We start from the raw sequence: 10,891 nt of genomic DNA on the forward strand, positions 1-10,891 counted from the left end.
AATCCTGGGAACTGTAGTTTACTCTCCCCTCGCATGGCTACAGTTCCCAGGACCTTGGGGGGGCTGCCCCTTTAAATGCGTGGCTTCCTTTGCAGCCCAAGATCGATCCCCGCCGTGGACATGGCTAAAGCCACGAGCTCTGCGGTCGAGGCCCCCGACAGTCTCTGGAAACAGCCTTGCTAAACCAGGCTCTCGAATGGGAACCGGAAGGTGCAGGTGTGTGAGAACGTGTGTGTAACTCTTGCCTTGTTTTTAGAAGGGGGCGGGGCGGAGAAGACGAGAGCCTCTCGCGCGCTTACCTGGCTTCCGTGTGCCTCCATTGGCCAGAACTCCCGGGGGCGTGGGCGCTGATTGGCAGGGCTCGCACTGACGCAGCGCGTGGGCGGGACGAGCCACTCAGACTCCGCCCTACGGCCACGCCCCCATGCCTGAGGGTAGCGGAGCCGAGCCGCCTTCTTCTTTCTTTCCGCCGCCGGCAGCCCTATGGCCGGGCGCAGCCGCCCCCCGCCGGCAGCCGCCGTGGCTTCCTCCTCCTCGGGTCTGGAGCGGCCGTGGGGCGGCCCCGCCGGTAAGAGTGCATTGCTGCTCCTGCTGGTGGTGCCTCTGAGCGTGTGCAGAGTGCTTCCTGCCTTTGGAGGGCCGCCGCCTGGGAAGAGATGTGGCCGGGTTGTGTGTGTTGAGTTAGGGTTCCCCTCTGTAGGTCTGAATGTCTTTTGTTAATTTTTTTATAATAATAATGTATTTTGTATGGTTGCTACCTGCCCCGGGGGTGCGTGTGATGAATCGAATAATGATCCTCCTCCATCACCTTTGTGGGGGCGGGAGTGCCTCCAGCTAAGCCCTACTCAGAGTAGGCCCACTGAGGTCAATGGGTAGAAAAGCAACTATGTCTCCCTCCCCCCCCCCCCCGGCTTCAGGGGTCCCTCCGAGAAGGGCGCTCCTTGGTTCCTGCTTTCCTCCCTTCGTGCCATTGCTCTGTCGCTGCTGCCAGCTGTACTCAGCGACAGGCTGGGGAGGGAGGTCCAGGCACCTTTGATCCCTTTGCTAAGCTTTTATATACGCCTCTTAGAAATGCAAGCGGTTAATGGATTGCCATGGATTTGCAGAGTGCGATTTGCAGAAAAGATTCCCCCCCCTTTGCTCAAGGCACCTCCTTTCCCCTGGTGCTGCTTACCTTTTGCCAGGGAGGGGGGTGAGACTGCAGTGTTGCGTTTGCAGGGGGTGGCTGTGGCTGAGATGGGCTTCAAAGATTGGCAGCGAGAGGAGGGAACTTCTGCTGCCTTGACAACAGGAGCTTCCTTTTTTAAACATGAAATTGCTGGTAGGTGCTTCTGAGTATATTGAAGGGCTTTTTGAGAGAGAGAGAGCTTTTGTTTTCATTAAGGTGAACCAAAGGTCATGGGGTCTCTGAAAGTATGCTGAGTGCCTTCACATTTCCAAAGGTGCAATAGAACTAGCTGGTTCTCAGAGTTAGCACAGGAATTACAGCTCTGTGTGAAAAGTAGGTGTGAGCATCATTGGAGGGGAGAGTGAGGGGAACTGCCCCTTCCTTGTCTCCCTGCTTTTAACACTGCCTGCCTGCCTGCCTTCCTTCCTCTCCTTCCCCAGTTGGCCCTCCCGGCAGCCCTGGGGAAGAGGCCAATCCCTTTTCCTTTAAGGAGTTTGTGCGGAGCAAGAACCAAAATGTTGCGGCTGCAACCGTGCTGGAGGCAAAGAGTGCTGGCGATGTCACCCTGGAATCGGGGGCAGGCAGCAGCCCCAAGGTAAGGCCTAATGAGCAAAGCGTTGAGGTGGGGCATCCCTCAGACATTTTGGCCCCAGGAATCAGTGGGGTGATTTGCAGTGCTCCTCCCCCACCCCCCCAAGGCGCCTTAAGTAGGAAGCCGTTGTGCCATAGTGCTCCAGTGGGTGACGTTCTGGAAAAATGCCTCTCTCTTTCCGATGTCAGGGGTAGGACGGGCCAAAGTAGCTCCATGGGTAGACCACCTGTTTTGCAGTCCCCAATGGCGTCTCCAGATATGGCTGGGAGAGGACCCTGCCTGAAAGCCTGGATTGCTGCTGTCAGTCAGTCAATCAATACTGAGCTTAGATAGACCAAGAGTCAATGTGGTTTCCAATAAAATTTCAGACTGCTTACGATGGGTGAGGGATTGAACATAAGCCTTAGGCTGCTTCTCCTTTGTCATGTTAGGATCCCTTGAGGTTTTCCTTTCTGCTAGACGACAGCTCCTTATCTCCTGGGTCGCTGGGTTTGGGATTGCGGGAGCCGTTTGCCCCAGACCTGATGGCTACAAACTCCTTGCTGGAGGCTGAAGATGATGACAACGAATGGAGCAGCACCTACCAGCCATCTGCTGTTGAAGAAGCTGCCTTGGGCTGGGAACCGAGTGCCTCACTGAGCAGCACCTATGACTCTTTTTATGGCAACCCCTCTGACCTGTCTGAGCTGCATTCATTTTCTCCTTGGAAGCTGGTGGGGAAGGAGGACCAAAGCTCACCTGGGGATGGAACAGTGACAGGAGGTGGCTTTTATCCGTCTCGCCAGTTGAGCTACGAAGAAGTGAGGGACGAAGGAAGCTCTGGATTATACAGTAACTTGGAAGTCTGTTCCTAAGTTTTGTTGAATGAGGCCTTTCTGGTTTTTATGTTTTTTTGTAGTTGAAAGAAGAAAATTCCAAGTTACGAAGTAAGATCAGCCATCTTCAAGCTGTTTCTGAGGCTCGGGCAGAGAGGTACACAAACTGCATCTCCAGTGAAAGATTCCTCCATCGTAGCTTTAAAAAGTCCTCTAAAAGTGTTTTTATTATGGCTGCAGCATCTTCTTGGATTAATAAACATGCCTTTAAGTCTCCTTAAAAGATGTTCCCAGTTAGTTGGGCAGCAGATATAATATTGTTAATAAAAGTCCTTATAAAAAAAAAAACCTGCAGATGCAAGTACTGCCTTAACAGTCATTCTCCCTTGACTCGCATTGAAGATGCCTTCAAAACGTTCATGCCTTTTCTTAAAAGCAAAGTACACTTTGTGCTTCAGAAATATTACTACAAATTTGCACATTTATACTAACAATTGCTAGTTTACAGTACAATCCAATACATGTCTACTCAGAAGTAAGCTCTGTTGGGTTCAATGGGACTTACTCCCAGGTAAGTGTGTATTGGATTGCAGCCTAAATCAACTAATGCTTAGGTGACTGATCTACTTGAAACTTATTTTCAATGGGCTGCAGTTCTAGTGTTTGTGGGGCTGAGTGTTCAGGTGGACCCAACTCTCAGCATCTTGGGCGAGCTCTTTTCCGTATCTGAAATGCAGAGGCTTGCTGGAAAGAGGGAGGGGGACACTTATATGAAGGCTAATGCTTAATTTCTTGCTCTTGCTCTCTCTCAAACTAGAGTAAAAGAGCTGGAAAGAACTCTAGAGGAGAGTAAGTGGAAAGAAGAGAGAGAGGCCCGTGACTTGGAGGCGATGGTGCAGCAGGTGGAGGAGAACCTTGAGCGAATGACGGTGCGCTTGGCTGCTGCCAGAATGAGCCCTGGGGCTGCCTCCGTAACAGGAGATCCTTTTCTTGCATTCATTTCTTTCCTCTGTCCCGTCTCCTGAATAATACATCCACTTTCAAGGCAGTAACAGTCTCTCTTGCCGAGAGCTCGAGTGGAAGCAGATCACCACCAGCCCAAGCGGCGAAGCGTGATGTGTTGCTACGCAGCGCAACCTTCCCCAGTCTGGCACCCTCCAGATTATTTTTTGGACACCGGTCCCAGCAGCCAGCATGGGGAATGGTCAGGGATACTAGGAATGCAATATTTCTGGAGGGCGCCAGGTTGGGGGAGGTTGCTGAACTCTTTGCAGGCTGAGTGTAAAATGAGGGAGATTGACCCCTTTCCTGGCCCTTATATTAGGGTCTCTCTTGTTTCTCTCCCCCCCTCCCCTTCCCGGGATCCCTTCTCCTTCAGGCTATGAAGTGCCTGCCTCTGTGTCACTCGGCCCCGAAAACCAACTCTGCCCTTTTTCGTTCTAGAAACGGGCCATGAAAGCGGAAACGAGCACTGTGAAACTGAAGCAGGAAAACACGCTCCTTCAGGTACAAGCTTGGACTGCTCTCCCTCCGTTGTTGGGGCTTCTGGGTCTTTTTAAGAAGCAAAGGACTCGCCGCTCCTTAAGGAAGAGTTTCTGAGCACCTGTAAAGGCAGAGCCAAGGACGGCGGAGAGTGCTGCTTCCAGACAGTTCTGAGGCTGAGAAGCTTCACCTGTTGGACTGGAGACTGGTGGGGTAGGGTTAGGCACATGGTTGAAGCTGTGCTCCCCTTTGCCAGGCAACGTGCCCAAACCCTGGAGTGTGTGTGCGTGCATGCATCAAAACTGCTGCTGCTCCTTCGTGTCTTTTAACATCATCATCATTTGAGTTTATGTTCTCTTCCTGGAGGAGCCTGGGATGGTAAATGCATTAATAATAAAATAATTTTTAAAAAAGCATTCTGAAAGCATAATACTAAAATATGAAAAGCAAGTGATTGCCAAGGATGCTTTTCTCACCCGCACAAGTCCCTTCCCAGTCTCTCTTGCAATTGGTCTATATGGTGCACAGGATGCTAGGAGGATGGCTTTCAGATACTGTTGGGTTCTCAGCTCCCAGCAGCCGGCATGGTCAATGGCCAGAGGATGATGGGGGCTGCAGTTAAGCAGCATCTGGAAGGCACCACAGGTTAACCTCCTGTGTATATGCCTTTGTGGGTTTTTGGGGACATCTTTTTCAACCTCTTCTGCTTTGTGTACCTTGCATGAGGTGGATGCCTTCAAAATATTGAGCTGATCTGCTTGTAATGCTAAGCTAGAGTATGGCTTCATTCAAGTGTGTGGGCTCCTGGAGAGATCGCACCTGCTTTGCTTTTCCTCCCGTCATCCTGTCTTAGTACATTGCCTGAACCTGAACTCATGGTTTGTATCGCTCCAGGCAAACCATGAGCTAGAAACCAAGATTTGTTCTTGCCACTAAGAACGAATGCCCGAGTTTGCTTTTTTTCTTTCTCTTTCCTTCCCATCCCTTTTCCTTCTGTGTTATATCTTTTATTTTTTCAAAGATCATAATCCTGAGGATTGGGACTGATTGATCTTTGTAAACTGCTCTGGGAGCCTGTTTTGGCTGAAGAGTGGGGTAAAAAATTGCCTGTAATAAATAATCAACATCCTTGGTAGGCTTCCATTGTTTGCAGTAACACTCTCAACTAATATTGCTGTCTGAGATCTGAAGGATCCTTTGAGTGAACATCTCTGTCCTTTTTATTTATTTTTTTACAATAATTTTTATTCAAATTTTCATAAAACATAGAAAACAAAATCATAAAACATTCAAAGACAAAAAACAAAACAAAACAAAAATGATTAAACAAAAATAAAATAAAATGTTGACTTCCCATTTGTCACATATCAAATCAGTTATAAGTCTACAATATATAACAATCCTGTCTCTTAAATCATATTATAAAATCACTTTCCTCCAGTAGTTATCTTAATTAATCATCAAATCTCATAAACATTACTTTATTCTTTCCACAAAAAGTCAAAGAGAGGTTTCAATTCTTTAAGAAATATATCTATCAATTTTTCTCCAAATAAACATGTCAATTAAGCCATCTCGTTAATAATTATAATAATCTTATTGTCATAACCATAGTCCAAATAAACATTTCGATTCATCTCATCAGAATCTGTTAGGTCCAATACTTTCAATAGCCATTATTCCATTATCCCTATTAGTTCCATCTTCCATCTTCAATAGTCCTGTTAAGTCCAGTAATTTCAGTGTCCAATCTTCCATTATCAGTATTCCATAATAATCTTGCTGTCGTAGCCATAGTCATATAATAAGAGTCTGATGGGAATTTCCTCTATCCCAAATATTTTCTTGCCATCCATTCTGAATAAGTTGCTGAAATACTGTTGTAAAGTCATATCTGTGTTCTTCTTTTTTACAAAATGCACTGGCTCATCTCTTAAGAGTTTTTCCATTGTCACATGGCTGCAGTTAATTCCATAGATTTTCTCTATATCAAGCTCCATCACATCATTCCAGTCCAGAAGATTATCCAAGCCATTGATAACTTTATCTCTAATATCTTCATTAATTTCTTCAGAGATAACGTTAAATTCCAAACAGTAGATTTTATTTCTAAAATCCATAAACTCCAGATCTTTTTCCAATTCCACATTTGTTCCAATCTCCAGGGCTTGTATCTTCCCTTTATTTTTTCTTTTCTCATCTCTGATCTCATTCTCCTCTCTCACAGAATCCCCTATTTCTTTAAGCTCCTGCGTCATTTTGCTCAGTTCAATTTTCAGCTCCTTACTACCCTGTCGCAGGGTTTGTTTCGTTATCTCAATCTCATCCATTATTTTCTGAAACATAATTACTTCCAGATTCTCAGCCACTTTCTTGATTGCCATTTTTAAAACCACGAAAACAAAGCAAAACAAAAATAAAGAAGAACCACTTCTTATTTCAGCAACAATTGGGTTAATATTCCAGGCTTGATGACATCACAGTATAAACAGAGCAACCTGCCTTATCTCTCTATGTTCAAGAATGCAAAACAAATTTAGTTCCCAGCATCAAAACAGTTAGTGGCGTCGTGAAGAAGCAGATTCGTCAAAATAAAATAGACCAAAAAGAGAATAGTCCCAGACAATATAATATTCCTCGGAATAGAAATCAGGAATAGAAATCCCTCTTCTGTTTATTATCTTTAGAATGCACTTCCAGGACAGCTTTTTGCGACAGAAACAGAGATAAGCTGTTAATTTCGTGAATAACAGAGAAGAGCTATATCTCACCCAGAAGTTGTCCAAAGCCGATCAATCTGACAAATCTCCTTTTGCTGCAACAATTTAAACCAAGTAAAAAAAATAATAGAAAGAAGGGTGCTTGCCTGTTAGTCCGTTCTCTCTTTAAAGAAAAGATAAACGTATCGCTTAAGCAGATAGAGCTTGTTAGGAAGTCCGTCCGGCATTGTTGGCTGGACCTTATCTCATAAATTAATGAAATCCAGTCCTCCCAACAAAAACAGGCTTTTGAGGTTGATCTCTACATTTCTCCCTGCCCGGGAGAAATTTCATCAGTCAAAAAAAAAATGTTCTGACTGATTTATATCTGAATAAGCTTCTTTTGAGGCGGGAGCCCGTCCCAAAAGCAGGCACAAGCGAAGTCACCCTTCCCGGAAGTCCATCTCTGTCCTTTTTATGTGTGCGTCTATAAGTGTGTCACTGATGTAATCTTCTCTCTGTTTTACCTAAAGGTTCAAATGGAGAACTACAGGTTGGGAAATGAAGCCTTGAAGTCTGGCCATTTAGCAAACCTGGCTGTAGTGAAACAAAATGCAGATGTTGCCTTGCAGAATCTTCTCACTGTCATAACAAAGTCTCGATCATCAGTCAAGTAAGTTCTCAAATCAGGCATCAGTAGCTTAAAATGTATTCAGTAGATATTTAGACAAATTCATGGAGGATGAGAAGGCCATCCATGGCCACTAGCAATAATGGCTGTGTTCTGCCGCTGTTGGAGGCAGTGAACGTCTCTGAATGCTATTGCTAGAAACCGCAGGAGGGAAGAGTTGCGCTTGTGCTCTGGTCCTGCTTGTGGGCTTCTCATTGGGGATCTGGTTGGCCACTGTGAGGACAGGAGGCTGGACTAGATGGGCCACTGGCCTGATCCAGCAGGCTCTTCTGATGTTATGTAAGCCTTGGTCAGCTTTCAATCCAACGAGAAATGTGCCCCTTCCTTTTCCTTAACCCCCTGCTACTTCAAAGCAGCTGCTGTGTGTTAAAACAGTGAAACAGAAGTGCAGTGGGCATGATCCAGTCCAAGTTATGCTTGGGGTCAAGCAGCTTAGTGGGCAGAAGGTCTGAAATTCAATCCCTGGTCCCCCAGGTATCCTACCTGAAATCCTTTGCATGTAGAAAGTCCCAGGCTCGGTCTGCAATGGCATCTTGAGGTCAGGCTGGGTGGGAGAGACTCAGTGCCCGACACCCTTGCAGAGCTGCTGCCAGTCAGTGTGGGCAGTTCTGAGCTAGGTGGACCGGTGGGTCTAAGGCAGCTTTCTACATGCCTAAGAATAGTTTGGGCTTCTCTTGAATTGGGTGCTGAGAACACACCTGTTCTGTGTTCCAGCTATCCAGATTCTTCAAATTGTATTCCGATTTCCTCGTCTGCCTAGGCTTGTACAGATTTTCCAGCTTTATTCTGAAGCAAATACTTTCATTTACACCTGAAATAATCTGGAAGGGGCAGGGTTGAGACCATGAGAGCATTAATGGCGAGCCTTTAACACTCTGTTGCCTGAATCCTTGCTTGGGCTGTCACCGTAGTCCCTGGCTGAAGAAACTCACTTGAGTGCCCACTCCCTGCAATCCCTTTACCCCCTTCTTTTAATGACCTCCTGTCCTTGCTTTCATTCCAGGCAGCTGCTCTCTGGCGCAGAAGAGTTGCAGCTTGTGGCTGAACTCCTAAAGTCTATAGATAAAATCTCTGAGGTACCTCAAGCTTCTCCATGAAAACCACTGCATCAACGCGTAGGCAAAGACTTCTTGGAAACCATTGTTTAGAACAAGGGGTGGAGGGCCTTTCTCTAATCCCAAGGGCTGCAATTCCTCATAAGTACAAGGACTGCATGCCTGTGGTGTGGACGGGGCCAAAGCCACAGACATACCCACCTACGTCTTCACCTATTCATTCATTCATCCATCCATCCATTTAGCTGCTTTGCTGCTCAGCCGCCTCATCCTTTCTTGTCTCTGCCATCCCTCTCCTCATGCTCTCCAGTTCCGCCTTCTACCTCCTTGCTTCACCCTCCACCTTTGCTCCTGCCTGGCTTGCCTCAGCCACCCAAGGGGAACTATGCACAGCCCACCTGAAGGAGGTGGACTGAGCCAAGAGGTGGAGCTAAAACTGCACGAGTGCCCAAGTGCTTCTGCCCGCGTATGCAGACCATTGCACATACTGGAGAATGCCTGGTGGGTATGGAGGGGCAGAACCCCACGGAGAAGGTGGCATTGCTCCACACAGAGCAAACGGCATCTGTCAGTGGAATTTTAAAAGATGTCTTCCTGCAAATCTTAAAACGTCTGAAGACTACTTTAAAAAGTATATGCAGTCCTTGAATACTATATTCTGGTTCAGTGCTGAGCATTTCCTAGCCTATTAATACAATGTGGGGAAGGTCAGTCCCTTTTCTGTTTCACTGGGACGGACTGCCAGTCATCTGCACAAAATCTAGTTTAAACTTTCAAGGTCTAGTGGTGAATTGATCTTGGGGATGGTTGTTCTTATCATGGGCTTCTGTTCAGAATGAAGGTTTGGCTTTTGTCACCTAAAGCTTCTCTGTTTTGTTTACTTGTATTTATATATGTGGCTGCTTGATAAAGTGTGTTCTCCAGGCCCTGCACATAAAACACTAAAACATTTTTTTTTAAATTCAGTATTGTAAAATCACAGTTTGCAGCATAACATACTTTTTCCTAACAGAAAAAGAAGATAAATAAAAGTGTTCAGCTTGTAAGCATTTGCTAAAAACATGATAATTGAGTACTTTTTAAAATCACAGGTTTTTTAAAGGCCTGGAACAATTTTCAAAACAGCATTTATCTAGCATCAAAAAGACAAGAAAAGTGCCAGGAAAGTCTCTGAGGGGAGACTGTCCCATAGCTGGAGTGCCACCATCTAGGAGACTGTATCCCTAGTGCCCCCCCATCAGAGGCATATGGCACAGGGCCTCTGGAAAAGGTCTGGTAGGGTTGGTGCTGTATGAACCAAGGCAAGAGATCTCAACCATCTCGTTATATAGCAAAAGAGTATTGGGTTGAAATGAGCACTTCTCAGATGCATTGCTCTGAAGCTTTCTTCATTCCTCTGGGTTTTGTAACTGTTATTTTTAAATTAAAATGAAATTAGAAGTTCTGTTTGGTTTTGCTATAATTGTGCAAATCCTTTCATTATCTTTTGATGGTTGCTGAGGGAAAAATAGGTCCAAGTGGCATGCATCATTCTTTTAAAATAAAGTGTTGTCTTTTATTTAAAAGGAACGCACACCATTTGTCACTTCCATTTGCATGGGTGGTCCTAGTTTCTATCTGCTACTTGCTGAAATGATAGGACAGCTCACTTCTTCCCATGATTCTTTGACCAGCAGATGCCAGTTAATTGCCAAATAACTACCTGCAATGTTTGTTTTTATTTATTGCATGGATATCCACCCAGGCAGGTTACCATTCTGAAGTACAGAATGAAAGGAAGGATATAAAATATAACGTGTGAATTTGGCCCCCTGGGGGAGAAGGCTCTGATGCTGAATTTGCATGTGTATTCCTCTCTCTCATTTTTAGATTTGTATTAAATTCTTTATGGAGCAAATTAATTTATTAAATGTATATCTCGCCCTTCCTCCTGGAAGGGAAGGCTGCTAAGAAACCAAATAAATACGGGCCAGTGTGGCTCCTTTATGGCCATATTATGTGCACCAGCTCTTCTTTCTCCTTCCTCTATTGAGCTGGGGCAGGCAAGGATTCAAATCCCCACTCCGAAGTGGAGCTCACTGGGTGAGCTTTGGGGGCAGCCAGTCACACTCTCCCCCTCTCTCTCTCTCTCAGCCTAGTCTACCTCACAGGGTTGTGAGGAGGAGAACCATGCACACCACCTTGAGCTCCTTGCAGGAAAGGGGCAGAACGTTAAATAACTTGTTAATTATTAAAAAAACAGTTACGAATTATAAGACTGGGCTGTAGGCGCAGTAGCCCTTTAAGCGCAGACCCTCGCTGACGCCACTGCGCATGCGCCTCCATGTCTCATTCCGCTTTGGAGAAGTTCGCGAGTGCTTTGGGGCGTTTGAGTCACGTGACAGTGGTC

At 45.9% G+C, this 10,891-nt stretch overlaps 1 protein-coding gene across 3 annotated transcripts; it reads left to right on the top strand.

Moving 5' to 3' along the window:
* Positions 1-397: 397 nt before the first annotated feature.
* Positions 398-10,701, top strand: ENTR1 (endosome associated trafficking regulator 1). Of its 3 annotated transcripts, XM_061604193.1 has the most exons (8): positions 400-568; positions 1,609-1,763; positions 2,192-2,560; positions 2,659-2,732; positions 3,393-3,504; positions 4,019-4,081; positions 7,290-7,429; positions 8,451-10,697. In XM_061604193.1, the coding sequence occupies exons 1-8, from the start codon at positions 484-486 to the stop codon at positions 8,542-8,544; spliced, it is 1,092 nt and encodes a 363-aa protein (XP_061460177.1). In that variant the 5' UTR covers positions 400-483; the 3' UTR covers positions 8,545-10,697. The 3 variants fall into 3 exon arrangements, 2 of the variants coding, with proteins under 2 accessions (XP_061460178.1, XP_061460177.1); XM_061604194.1 differs by lacking the exon at positions 2,192-2,560 and having other exon boundaries at positions 398-568; positions 8,451-10,701; XR_009759762.1 differs by lacking the exon at positions 8,451-10,697 and having other exon boundaries at positions 399-568; positions 4,019-4,435; positions 7,290-7,376.
* Positions 10,702-10,891: the final 190 nt, after the last annotated feature.

Source organism: Rhineura floridana, chromosome 20 (genome assembly GCF_030035675.1).
Source record: "Rhineura floridana isolate rRhiFlo1 chromosome 20, rRhiFlo1.hap2, whole genome shotgun sequence".
Classification (NCBI taxonomy): Eukaryota; Metazoa; Chordata; class Lepidosauria; order Squamata; family Rhineuridae; genus Rhineura; species Rhineura floridana.